The 14470-nt window shown below is 43.3% G+C and overlaps 1 protein-coding gene across 1 annotated transcript in view; it reads left to right on the plus strand.

Moving 5' to 3' along the window:
- Positions 1–14470, plus strand: part of RET (ret proto-oncogene) — a 188155-nt gene that overhangs the window by 158418 nt on the left and 15267 nt on the right. Inside the window, exons 13-17 of the mRNA XM_054982760.1 lie at positions 2134–2241; positions 7809–8023; positions 8120–8242; positions 10828–10898; positions 13709–13846. Coding sequence (XP_054838735.1) covers positions 2134–2241; positions 7809–8023; positions 8120–8242; positions 10828–10898; positions 13709–13846 — 655 coding nt within the window. The remainder of the gene's footprint in view (positions 1–2133; positions 2242–7808; positions 8024–8119; positions 8243–10827; positions 10899–13708; positions 13847–14470) is intronic.

Raw genomic sequence — 14470 nt, forward strand, 5'->3', positions numbered from 1 at the left:
AATTGCAATTATAAGTTGCTGGAACACGCAACAAAGTTGAGAAAATAATTTCAAGTTAAAAATCTGTAGGGCCAGAAGGAAGCTGAAGTCGCCAGCCAAGCTCTCTGTGTACTATTGTAGAGCCCTCTAAGCTCTAAACACTCTTCAAATACTAGTTTATATAACAATCAAATTGTGGCCAAATTATGTAATAATCATGCCATTTTCATGTGTGGGGCAAGTAATAACTTAAAATGGCTACTTCTAAAGGTCTGTCTGTGGAGTTTGTTTGAATACCTAACCATGCTTTTCTCATGTGAGAAGGTATCTGAATAATTGATGTCCCTCTTGGGGTGATAAATCTTTTGGAGAATTCTGGCTGCAGAATAATAATAATAAATGATGATGATGATGATGATAACCAGAGAATACTTTCAGTTGGGTCACTTCAGTGTCACTTCAGTAATCTGAAAAAGTGAGCTGTGACTCACAAAAGCTCATACCCTACCACAAATGTTGTTAGTTTTATAGGTTCTACTGATCTCATGCTCTTTTTTACTGCTTCAGTGTTACTGTTTGAGTTCCTGAAATGTGTTTGTTTGCTCTGTCCATTTCCTTTTGCTAAACCAGCCCAACATCCCAAACCATCAAATAACTCACCCACTTTGAAGGATGGGTAACAACACATGGAGCTACACCCACCATACAGTTCTTGCATTTTATTCCATAGCAGAATGTTGGAACTGAAACATCAGGAGTTGTTAGGGCAACCAACTGCCAACAGGGCATGCTAGTTGAGGAATCTAGTTGAGCTAGTAGGATCAGTTTCCAAAAACATAAGGAATGGATTCCAGCACACATGGTTAGTTTATTTTTTGTCCTATTAACTGCTCACCTTAGTTGATATCCCTCTATTTTATCCTCTCACAAAATTTTTTTAAAAATTGTCAATTCTGAGGCCACTTAATAAATACAGACCAAGTACATTTCTAGAAAAGGAAGCTGCCACGCATAAAATGAAACATGCTTGCTTAATTTTCTCTTCATAGAGAACTGTCGTTTGACTCCTGTGAATCCTGTCTGAAATTCAAGGGAGCCATTTTCAGTCCCTCAAGCCATATTGACAGGAGTTTCCATACCTGTTTCCTAAAGAAAATCTTTCTTCAACACTCTTAGAAGTCCTTATTGTTGCTTGACTCACCAGTTTGTCAGACAACATTGGACAGATCTGTTTCTTTCCTCTGGAATCTGTCAAAACACCTTTCCTACTATGGTCTCTTCTACCCCAATGATGTGTTTCTTGTTTCTTCTCTGGTCCACTTGTTATGCTCTGTGGTAGAGAAACGGTCTGCCATCCCTGAGTGAGTCAAAACCCTCAGGAAGAGAAGACTCAGGGACCCCCAACAACTTTATGGGGGCTATTTTACCTCAAGGACCTCAACAGCTATCAGGGACTGTTGACCTCATTGGTGACCTCACAGTGTCAAGCTTTGTGCTAATTAGATGTTAGGACAAGTAACTCTGAATGGGTTAGAAAAGAAGGAAAAGGTCCCTATTTCTTTTCTAGGTGAATAGAAGTGAGGATTTCAGCAGACAGGCTGCACCTGTCTTAGTGAAACAAAAGTTGCGCTTTTAGCCACCTTGGAGTTCGTTTTCAGAAAGGAACAGCAGGGAATAAATATTAAAAGTATGTAAATAAATAGCTGTTCCAATGAAAAATGACCATGTAGTCACTTTACATTAGTAATCGTCACATAAAAAACTAGCTGTGGCTTCCCACAAACTGTATAGCATGCTAATTTGCAGCAAATAAGCATTAAAGATGGCCAAGTAATAGAAAGATGCTCATCTGTGAATATTGTAATATTATGGGGAAATGTAACCGTTTATGTATGTGTATGCTGGCAAGTCGCAGCCAACTTATGGCTACCCCAGCCAGGAGTTTTCAAGGCAAGTGAGAAGCAGAGGTGGTTTGCCATGGCTTTCCTCTGCCAGGTCTTCCTTGGTGGTCTCCCTTCCAAGTACCGGCCATGCTTAGTTTCCAAGATCTGACAAAATCAGGCCTTTCCTAATACTCCTTTCCTAATAAGGTGATCTCATATCTTTCCACACCCACTTAACTAACTGCCTCTCCTTTATTGCCCTGTTCTGCAGAAAATGCTTCCCAGAGCGAACTGAGAGATCTGCTTTCGGAGTTCAATCTTTTGAAACAGGTCAACCATCCACATGTCATCAAACTCTATGGAGCTTGCAGCCAGGATGGTAAGTGCTAGGGATTCATGGAGTTGATGGTGGGAGCAAAAAGTGGGTCAGTAACTCAGTAAGAACCTGGAGATAATTTCAGGTGAGTAGCCATGTTGGCCAGTAGTAGAAGAGCAAGATTTGGGTCCAGTAGCACCTTAGAGACCAGGGTCGGGGATTTCCAGCGTTTGCTGAAGGGAGCTTTGATTCTTGAAAGCTCACACCCTGGTAATCTGGTGGGTCTCTGAGATGTTCTACAAGAATAATGCTAGCACATGCCACGAAAAGAAAGAGGTCAGGCCATTAAAGGAGGGCATGCATCTCTGCATGATTTATTGCTATGTTATGGCAAGTAATTTCCCCGTGTCTTTGCATCAGGTATGATGTAGTAATTCCATTGCATCTTTGACCAGGGAAATTACCTGATCTCCGAGAAGACATGGCCAGAAGGATGACTCAGCCTATCCATAATCAGTTTATTACGCCGATTAATTATTGTTGAGCATAGAAGCTTCAAGCGTCTTTAAATATGCACAAGTCTGTCAAATGAATTTTGCCATTACATCCAGAAAGACCTAAGCACTTAAAAATTTATGAATATAAGAGCTATTAGCTGTGTAAGCCAAGAAAACAGATGCAAACCAAAATTATGAGAGGGTGGAGGCAGGGATCGGGGAACAGAGTTGAAATAAAAAATCAACACCACTTGATAACTAATAACTCCAATGCATTTCAACGCTGACCAGTTAAATTGAGAACTTCAGTGCAGGTGTAGTTTGATTTTGTTGGGCCTACATTTACAGTGGAAATCTAAGCAGAGTCACTCCGTTCTAAGCCCGTTTCAATGGACTTAGACTGGAGTGACCCTGCTTCGGATTTCAGTGTTACTGATGTAGGTCCTTTGGAATAAAATACAGAAGCATCTTGGAAATTCTTCATCACAGTTATGAGTCTAAAAGGATTCCATTTTCCTTTTTAAAAAGAAGTCCTATTCCAAGTCACAGGAAATCTCCAAATAGCACATTAAACTTCTGCTGCCTCCACTCGTCACCTTGTGCTTTCTTACCCAGTTGAAACCAGAAGTATACCTCATGCAAAACACAAAGTAGGTAGTTTTTATTCTTACATACTCTACAAGTAAAGCTTGTGAGGTGCTTCCAGATTGGTTTCAGAAAAAAGTATGCTGCAGCGGTCAAAAGACTGAGAAATGCTGCAGTAGGTAATTATTTCGTATGCTTCCTGTTACTTAAAATACAGTCCTTGGGTATTGTTTTCCTTTAGTGTTCATCTTTTCATTTTGTCCCTCCCCCTCTTTTTATTTAGTTAATTGTATGGTAGCCTTTATTTCAGAAGTAAGGAAAACCTTCAATAAACAGAATAGTTGAAAATTGGCTGCAGAAATAGTTAGTGCAAAGGAACAGATGTCTGTCTGTCCAGCTGTCTATTTCACCATCTCTCTTTTATTTATTTATTTGTTTGCTTACATTATTTATATTCCACCTTTCTCACTGAGACTCAAGGTGGATTACACAGTGCAATTCAATACGATCAACAGCTGGGGACGTTCAAAAAACAGTACAATAGGATGTAGATTGCAGAAATCTTGAAAACCATCAGAAATCTGATACAGAGCTGTAACAGTGCTGAAACAAACAAGCAATTTGACATGACACATTAAATGATGTAGAAACAACCAGTAGATGTATACTTACAATAGTAGACTGTACGCAGTAGTATAGTCTACAGTTGCTATCATTTTAACAAAGCATCTCTTTGAATAATTTCCTTGGAGGTATAAATCACAGTTGTATTGTGCCCTTCCTCTATATCCAGGGTGGTGTATGTGGGGGTCTCCCATTTTATCCTCATGAGGGCCTCTAGGGGGCGGGGTGTGTGGCCGCTCGCCGGTGGCACCCCCAGGCCTGGCGGGCTGGGGGAGGCGTTGGCGGGCTGCCTCCCCTCTAGGGAGTGGGGAGTCTGGCCACTTGCCAGTGGCACATCCCATGTGCACGCTCGCCAGGCCTCAGAGAACTTGACATTTCCGGCGTAGGCTGGAAGGAGGGTGATGTATAAATCAGAGTTGTGTTGTGCCCTTCCTCTACATCCAGGGTGGTGTATGTGGGGAGGGGGTCTCCCATTTTATCCTCAAGAGGGTCCTGTGAATTAAGACTGAGTGAGGTCACTCAGGAAGCTTTGTGGTTCAACTGGAATCCGTTATTTGCCTGGTCCTACAAATGGCTTGATGAAAGAGCTTATTTACGAACTTTCTGTATGGGCTTAACATTACACAGTCATGTCTGGGTCTGCCCTAGAGGACCTTTTATGAGACTTGTACTGTGTGTTCCCTGCTGGGAACTCCTAGGGGTGTGGGGTCCAATTTGGATCAGGACCATGGAATGTGAGGAGATAGGGTTTAATCCCTGTCCCATGCGGTTTTCTGGATCTAAAATGATTCCGTGGAGCTGCTGTTCACACTGTTGAGGGCCCCGCATGCACTGATGGGTGTGGCCAGCTGAGTGGCCTCATGAGGCAGCAAGATATTGTGGTCAACGCAGAAGTAAATATGGCCAGGCCAAAAGTGGGACACCGTTGCTGATGGAGGCGTGGTGCCTGACCCAGTCTCTGGGGCCTTTGAAGGCTGGCAATGGGCCAACAAGGGGAAGGGCAGGAGGGGGCCTGTGGAGGCCCAAAGAGGCCCAGGCAAGGAGGAAGTGGTGTGGCACAGGGCAGGTCTCAGGTGGAGGCAACCCAGCAAGAACCTCCAAAGGCCCAGGCTTGGGGAGATCTCGCAAGTGGCAGGGCAGGAGAGACTCACACGGATCTAGCAAGATCAGGGGGAACTATGGGGCAGAATGCTCCGCAGAAGGCCCAGTACAGGTCGAAGAAGCCAAGGGACCATCAGCTGAGGGAAGGCCTGGAGATTGGCCATAGAGAGAGATTCCTTGCAAGACTACAGGCTAATCAGGGAAGCAGATGGCACCAAAAAGGTGGAAGGCACGGTGGTGTGAGGAATTCATGCAGGGACACTCTCTGCAAAAAAAGGCCAGGACTAAGGGATAAGGAAACCCTCCCGAGGCCAAGGAAGAACCACTGGGAACCCTTCCCCCCATGGAAAGGAGCCGGGCACCCAGTCAGAGACCACAGAGGGTGTGACAATGGGTTTTGTCACATATGTCTCTGCCCAGCCATCCATGCCAATTTTGATTCTACTGCTCAGTGCTTGATGCTGGATGCCAGTATTTGTAAACAGAGGCTTGATGTACTTTGATTTGCTCTTTGTTAGTGTTTTAACTGTTTCTCAAGCTTACAGGTGGCTATCTACTGGTCTCTGCTGTTACTGCACTCTACTGCAAATGGGCCAGAGATCTGTCTGCAGTGTCCTGTCATCCATAGCCTGGCAGGTTTCCTTAATGGTTGGGGAAATGGCTCAAGGAAGAGGCTTAAAGCTCCTTCTCCCCTTGTGCTGTGGTCCCAGTCAAAATCAGGCACCTGTCTGCTTGGAAACTGAGTATCCATTGGGGAGATCTTGGTGGTGTGTCTCTTACCATGAAGACTGTGTCACTTGTTGCCATTAAGGGTGCAGGATATACAAGATTCAATTAGGTGGGCATATTAACGGTGTGCCATTTGTTGGATTACCTTTGATAGTGATCATTGTTCCATAGCACCAGTTTCATATTTTAAGGAAATTTTGCTGATTTTGCTGAAATTAAGGAGCTGATCCATAATTCATAATTTTGCCTTGTTGGAGGGTGTGGCCCAGTGCAAGATAATCTAATTGTTATCTGGAATGCCTAGTTCACGATATTCAACTATATGTTCCTATAAGCACCGGGTAAATATAACCTTGGGGGAAAATGTTTACTTTTGGCACAGCTGTCAGGAATACCCTGCAAAATTTGCTACTGGACTGATAAATCCACTACCTGGGACTTTACCCCCTTTGAAAAAAAACCCCAACCTTTACGGAGGCAGATATAGGTCTGAAAGTGTATAGCTATTAGCATTGCCAACTGAGATAGCAGAAATCAGGGGGGTGCAGCTTAACAGGTCTGCCTGGGGTCAGGGGTGAAGCATTGGGGTCCACATAATTATCAAAAGCAAACAATTTTTTTTTGCAAAATTATCAAGTATGTGCAGATTTGATTACTTTGCACAATACGTGTGGATTGAAAAAATCCTTTTTTGTAGATATAGAATTTAAATTATTCCAGCATAAAATTTCGTTTTATTCATCATTTTATCACCTCAAATAAAGTTTGTATGGATCTAGATTTAAATCCTGTGTTAGCATCCTTGTGTAAAATTGGTGCATGAGGGTTAAATGCTGGGCGTCGTGTTTGCTTCTGGGCTGAGCATTTCTGTTAAGTTGAAGAGATCCATCCTATGTATCATACACAGGAAGAATTCATGGAACAAGTCTCTTCCTCCTTTACAGGAATGCAACCCCCTGCCCTCTCTCCAAGCTGCTCTTGAGGTTTCAGGAGGCTCTTAGGAATTGAATCAGATGCTGCAGAATAGGAGAACTTCTGTCTTGGGTTGTAGTTAAGAAGGGGAAATTGGCAGAAATCCCCTCCTCTTACTCTTGAACAAATGTTTCTACAAAACAGAGTAAAAAATGTTACAGGGCAGATTCTGCTGATGACCCCTTCTGTAAAGTTTGTATGGATCTAGATTTAAATCCCCTTCTGCAGCCCTCCCAGTTTGCTTCCGAGGGTACTGTAGCCCCCCAGGAGCAGCTTTCAAAAGGGGCAGAGAGTTGTAGGGGCCAGAGAAAGAGATCCATTCCATGATTCTTCTCCTGTGTGTGATTCTTAGTATCCACCCTGGTATGTTTTAAGTTGTAAGAGCTTTGCAAATTCCACATTGTTGCCCTGCCGAGATGATTCATGCGGGAGGCTCTGAGGAAGAGCTTGCTAATGGACTGAAATGTCAAGACCCTTTTTGTGAACGCATGCACTTGAAAGCTTTAAAATGCCGTACCTAATTAGTGTGCAGGAAATAGAAAGATACTGTGAGAATTGCCACAGGCTGCCAAATGTAATGCATGCCTTTTAAACTGAACTCTTTCTGTTGGTTTTTCAAGCAAACCAATTTGCATGAAGATGTGCACAAAATATCCTATAAAAATTAAAAACGTCACAGATTTTCACTTTGACTCTAGAAGAAATACTGTGCTGCTCCATTAATCAGTGTGTCACCCAAAGGCATCTTTCCAGAAATAAGCATGTCTCATCTCTTTCCAGTGTGTGCTTTTTCTGTGAGGTCACTATTCAGACCAGGTATCATGTCTGTGCCCCATCCATGCCATTATTTGATGCTGACCTGTTGTTCTGAACCAATGTCTCATGCTATAACTTGATGCCATATTGCCAGTGCCATAACTGCTTTGCTTTCACAGGCTCATTGAAGCTGCAGGTGTCTTATCTAACGGACTGTAGAAGCCCTCAGTGCTTCTGGCCTTGTACCCCACTCAGCTTTTCATAGGGAATACTTATTGATTGTTTTTAAAGCAGACATATCATCTGATTCTTGCAAGCAAGTTGACCCAATTGTACTTATGATTTTTTTTTCTTTATTTACCTCAGGGCCTTTGTATTTAATAGTTGAATATGCCAAATATGGCTCCTTGCGCAGTTTTCTGAGGGAAAGCCGGAAAGTGGGGCCCAGTTACGTGGGCAGCGATGCCAATAGGAATTCCAGCTACTTGGATAATCCGGATGAGCGGGCCTTGACCATGGGAGACCTCATCTCATTTGCCTGGCAGATATCTCGTGGGATGCAGTATCTGGCTGAAATGAAGGTATGGTGCCGCCTCCCTGCTTAGCTTCTCTAAGGACCTTTCTGGTCCTCAGAGAAACTGATGTGATGGTTACTGTCTTCTGTTCTTTTTCCAAAGCTTGTACATCGAGATTTAGCAGCCAGAAACGTGTTGGTAGCAGAAGGGCGTAAGATGAAGATTTCTGATTTCGGTCTGTCACGTGATGTTTATGAGGAGGACTCCTACGTCAAGCGCAGCAAGGTAGGGCATAGAGTCACTGATATCTGCAACTGATTTTATTGCTCAGGAGGTTTGACAGGTTCCAAGGAAACCACCAGCCTCAGTATGTTGCGATCGCTATTTTCAGCCAGAGAACAGAGACGCTGACTTATTTTTAAAACATTGCCTAAGGTGCAGCCCTACTTAAAATAGGAGTACCTGCATACAGACTTCTGCTCACTATAGAATGGGATCTCAGGAGCCACCAGCTGTCATTGGAAATAGACAGGGAGCTGGGTCTGTTTAACCACGTGACCCAATGTGGCACTGCAAACCCTGGAAGCTTGAGAATACAGATTGCCCCTGAGAAAAAAGCCCACTTAAGTCCTCTTTGGAGAGTTGTAATGACAACGCAGTGAGCAGAGACAGGTTAAGAATCCTCTCCCACCCCCCCACCCCCCACCCCATGGATACACATGCTACTTCTGCTCTGAAAATCATCTCTCCCATTAGAGAAGCTGGCCTTCAGACATTTTTTCATGTGATTGAACGTCATATCTAGTTTGGCCTCTCCTTGCCTACAGACTGCCCCCCAAGCTTAAACAACTTCTCACTTTCAATCATGAATCGGCTAGCAGAGTCACCAGCACAGGTACCAGGCCCTGCAACAGACCCAGATGCCAGCTCTTCCCTTATATCTACTCAGGGAATACAATTACAGGACCCAATGGCATCAACTACACTGTCTCTGGCTCTTACAGCTGCTCATCCTCCAATGTGATATATGCCCTCATGTGCCAACAATGTCCATCTGCTCTGTACATTGGACAAACCAGCCAACCTCTATGCAAAAGAATAAATGGACACAAATCTGACATTAGAAATGGCAACGTCCAGAAACCAGTGGGAGAACACTTCAGTCTACCAGGACATTCCATCAAAGACTTAAAGGTCACTGTAGTTCAACAGAAACCTTTCAAAAATAAAATCCAACGGGAAGCTGCTGAATTGGAATTCATATGTAAATTTGACTCTGTCAAGCTGGGACTGAATAGGGACTATGAATGGTTATCTCATTATCAGAGGTAACTGATTTCCTCAACAGAAGCAAACTGATTTCCATATCAGAAGGAGCTGTTTGCATCTCCATATCAGAAGGAGCTGTTTGCATCTACTCCGCCCTCCCCTCTCCTCCTCTATATCTGACCAGTTTCTTTTTGTCCTCCATGCATCTGACGAAGAGAACTGTGATTCTCGAAAGCTTATATTACAATAAAATTGGTTAGTCTTAAAGGTGCTACTGGACTCTTTTTGATTTTGCTACTACAGACTAACACGGCTAACTCCTCTGGATCTCTGAACTGGAGTATAGACAAAGATTCAGATCCCAATTTAAAAAGAGCAATTTTTTAGAGGTTTGCACAAAATCATGCACTCCCACCCCATTCCACACACCAAGGGTTTTGCCATGTGATTGCCATCCATTGTCTGCCAGTTTGGCTGGTTGCTGTCCCTTTAAACCAATTACATTTTGCCAGGGCTTTTTTTCTGGGAAAAGAGGTGGTGGAACTCACTGGGTTGCCCTCAACCCACGGCGCGGAGGGCAATCTCAACACCCCTCTGTCTGGAGATCAGGGGGCGGGGCCACCAGCCATGTGACCATTTTCAGGAGGTTCCGGAACTCCGTTCCCCCGCGTTCCCCCTGAAAAAAAGCCCTGCATTTTGCTCACCTCGGTGAACTACCGTCAGCTGCCAGTAATGCTTCTGTTTTATTAGAAATGTTTTTAACAGTACTCAGTGTTTTATTTTTAGAATTGTGCAGTCAAAATTTAATGTGAAGCCTGTTCTATTGAATGAAGACTGGTTCCTTAATTGTAACAGGATCAGACTTCAAAATTTAAGATATGCTTTATAAATATTTACCTTTTTCAATCTTATATATATAGTCTATAGTCAAAGAAGATTTTATATTTTGGTGGATTGCTTCTCCCATAACAGTGTTGCAATGTGACCAAAGATTGCGGGATGTTTCTCACCTTTCTCTGTCTTTTTGTTTAAGCTACATCTTATCTTCCCACCCAAATGGATGCCCAGTTAAATGGCTTATGATAATAACATTAATAGCCTACAACCACTTAACACAAATTGTACAAAATTGTATTTTAAATCAATGCTACATACTAAAAACACACACAGTTTGTTGAACTGATCACACCTTTATGAAAACACGTTTGTTTTTAAATAAAGTTTCTAGCCTTTGTGATTGTACAGAAAACATTTATTTAAAAACTCAGAAAACTTTCCGTCATTGTGGGGAAGAAATGAGATTTCATCACTCTGCATTCTGATATGCCAAACTCAGTGATTCCACCATTTCCTCACAAGCTCTTCACACACACCCCTCCCCACACCAATATATTGGTGGTACAACTTGTACCTTTCTCAAAATATGTATTGCTGATATCCATGTGAAGGAAAAGGCAGTTACTCTCGGAGAAACGTCACGGGGGAGGGGTTGTCAATTTGTACAAGATAAATGTGGCAGAAGTGAAATGTCCGTGTCAGGTGTGACATGAGAAGCCATACTCAAGCTCACCAAAAAGCAGTAATCTTTCTTCTTCCTCTAGGGCCGGATACCTGTCAAATGGATGGCAATAGAATCTCTCTTTGATCATATCTATACAACACAAAGCGATGTGTAAGTCGGTATATTTTATATTTAAACAAATAGCTGTCAGACCCGGTCATTTTTTGTGCACTGATCTGGAGATCTGCTTTGACCTGCTTGTTTGCTTCACCTCTGGCTTTGTTCCACTCCATGACTCTTGGGAGATGAATGCTAAACGTCCAGTTAGCAGTGATACACTATTAGACCCAAACAATAGTTTTGAATTGTTGTTGGTAATCATTGTCTAATGCACTGTTGGTGGCCTGGGCTCATCAGTCAACTTGAGCTTATGGAACCTCCAGGTTTGAAGACAAAATGGTATACTTCATAATGTGGGCCGTTCCTATTGGTCCATCTAGCTCAGTGTTCTCTCCTCTGATTGGCAGTGGCAACCCAAGATCCTTTTACTGGAGAGTTGGGCCTGGGACTTCCTGTATGCGAAGCACATGCTCTGCCACGGGACCACAGACCTTCCCTTTAGCACTTACGTGTACCAGTTCCCGGGAACGACGGGTATATTTTGCCTTTTCGCCACGTCTGTGAGCCCTCAGAGACATTGGCTGGTCACACTCGGAAACCAAAGCCTGGACTAGATACATTTTTGGCAAGGAACTACTTACATGTTTATACCAGATACCTGAGGTTTAAATTATAGCAATGAACGGGCCTGAGGCGCACACAGTGCAGAGAGGATTCAAGTTACTGTTCTGGTATCCTTTTCTGAGCAGGAAAAAAAAGGAGGGAAAGCTGACAAAGCTGAGTGTAATGTCCTCGACTGAAGACCTTTGCTATAGTAAGAGGACCCTTTTCCAAGACGATCTTTCCCTACAGGGGAATATGGCTGCATTAGGGAGCCAGAAAGAGCATTTGTGATATCCACAGGAGCCATTTCACTACCCCTGCATTGTCCTCTCAGCCCTATTTTCATGCTTAGCAACCAAGTAGCAAAGACCACCATGCTCCACAGTCATGGAAGCCAAGGGTCAAGAATGGATGTGGCCTACAGCGGTGAGGCTCCGCTAGCACTCGCCCAGCCACGCAGCTAAAGCCCACGTGGCATGGCTGCATTTCCGTACACATTTTCAATTTGGTGAGCATTTTACTGTCCTGAACTGGATGGCCCAGGCTAGCCTGATCTTGTCAGTTCTTGGAAGCTAAGCGGGGTCAGCCCTGGTTAGTACTTGGATGGGGGACCTCCAAGGAAGTCTGAGGCCACTATGCAGAGGCAGGCAATGGCAGACCACCTCTGAATGCCTCTTGCCTTGAAGACCCTACGGTCTCACTATAAACTGCAACTGGATGTGCCACCAAGCATTTTACTACTTTTGTCAAATTTAATGGAGGCTTTCGAAAATATCATGCTTGTTGTGAGCACAACTGTAGTTTCCCATCTTTTCTTGCCTCCTCCAGAAGTCTTTCAAGGCTGTTCCTACATATTTGGCTTGTTGCAAGGTACTGTATTTTCCAATCTGCCTCTAAATACACACACACACAGCTTTGCTTTCCTGCAACTCAGGCTCACAGTTCCGCAGAGCCAGCCCACACACTACTGTCCGCAGGGTAATTTATTCATCCACGATGCTCCTAAAATACTTAGAACCTCTCCTACCGCCTCCGTCACTCACATGGCTTATTTTCAGGATTAACAAAACTACAAATGCATTAAGAAATGAAAAAATTACCGGGATGAATACAGCCCCCTGCCTTTTAAAAGAAAATTAAAGCTAAAGACCAACATGCTGCCTCTGACTGGGTTCAAATCTTTGCTTGGCCAGGAAGTTTACTGTATGAAATTGAGCCAGTTCCTCTCTCTGAACTGGTTCAAAGGACCATTTTGAGGATAAAATTAGGAGTGTGTGGAGCAAGAATAAAAATATGTATTACTTGAATGAGTGTGGTCTTTAGAAATAAATCCCAAATCAGTGTAAAACCTGTTTGGCATCAGCCTAGAGAGAATTATAATGTGGTGTGGAGGAGGCATTAACAACAGCAAAAAGCATGAAGGGAGAACAGACGGGCTTCAAAATATTGTGGAAGGTTATCGCAACGATTCCAGGCTCTAAGGAACCTGTGCCAGGGATTTTTGTTTTATGGTTATCATGGTTTTTTAGAGATAAAGCATCATATGACCAAGTGAGATGAGTGGTTTTCAGTTTATGCAGCCATTTCTTGCTGAAGTCAGTTGCTCAGAACCTGTGAAATGGAGCAAATGCTTCTATGGAGGGAAAGAAGTGAGTTTCCAAAAGGTTTTCCGTGTGGTTTTCAGAGACATCTCGGGGAGTTGAGCACAGCTTGCAAATGCAAAGCCTGATGATTCAGTCCCTGCCACGGAGGCCATGACTGTTCGGCATACCTCAACCCTCCCCCCCCCCCGCCCAATTCAACAGGGAAATGTGCAGCCAAGCACTTCACTGCTATTGGTTTCCATGGAGCAGCCATGCCTAGCTTTCTCTATTTTGTGTTTTGTGACTGATTAATCCTCGTTTATTTATGAGCTGGAAAAATCTTTTTTTTTTTTCAAAATGAAACCTGAAGGTTCAAATTGCAGTTCAGCAAAATTTCAATTTAAAAAATTTAACAAGCTTTGTTTGCAGTGTAGTCAAATTTTATAATCCTAAAACTGAATTTCACATCCTAAAATTCAAAATCACTGCATTCCATTCTATGTGCAATTGTGTATGTCATTGTATAGAAACTGGAAACCTTCATGCAGTTTTACATTTGTAACCTTAATTTTGCCCTTCTTTATTCATATGCAGTTACAGGGACAGGAGAGACCTTTCCTATAAACCCATTACATCCTGATGCTCCCAGTACATGCATTTCTCTCTTCTTTTCAGGTGGTCATTTGGAGTTCTGCTGTGGGAGATTGTCACCCTGGGTGGAAATCCTTATCCGGGTATTGCTCCTGAAAGACTGTTTAACCTCTTGAAAACAGGCTATAGAATGGAGAAGCCAGAAAACTGCAGTGAGGAAATGTAAGTCCCTTCGAGCTGCACGTTTTGTTGATCGAAAAACCTTACCCAAATTCCACTGGTTGATAATAACATGATTAGCAGCTCCATCTTAGGGCTTTACCAGGCAGAAAGTCTTATCATGTATTGGCAACAGTGCAGGTGGCTAGCTCTGTGTTCAGCAAGTGGAGAGACATTCTGTTCTTCACCTTTAATGAAAGGTCTTGGGAGTGAGGAAAACCCATAATTTTGGAGGCACCTGCCTTCAGCCTTGCAAAGAGTGAGTACATAACTTCTAATGAGGAAAAAACAGGGGTGGGATTAGAATGTTTTCAGGATCATGTGACACTATCGCATATATCTGCAAACATTCTAATCTCACCATTCTGAGTGTCTCTATATGAGACACCTTGGCACATGTTCATCAAGTGTAGGGAGATGCAATGTTAGCCGAGAAGCATAGTTTAAAAAGACAGAGCTGGCGATCACTCCTCAGATGGTTTGTCAATTTCATCTTCACCTCCCTGAAGGCTCTGTCAATTTCACCTCTCCAGTCTAACTGTGGGATTGCAACCAGAGGGCAGCCAGGAATGGAAATGGGCTGGAGCTGCCTTCCGGAACCGGGCTTGGACCTGGAGAGAGGGTATA

Source organism: Eublepharis macularius, chromosome 6, assembly GCF_028583425.1.
Source record: "Eublepharis macularius isolate TG4126 chromosome 6, MPM_Emac_v1.0, whole genome shotgun sequence".
Lineage (NCBI taxonomy): Eukaryota > Metazoa > Chordata > Lepidosauria > Squamata > Eublepharidae > Eublepharis > Eublepharis macularius.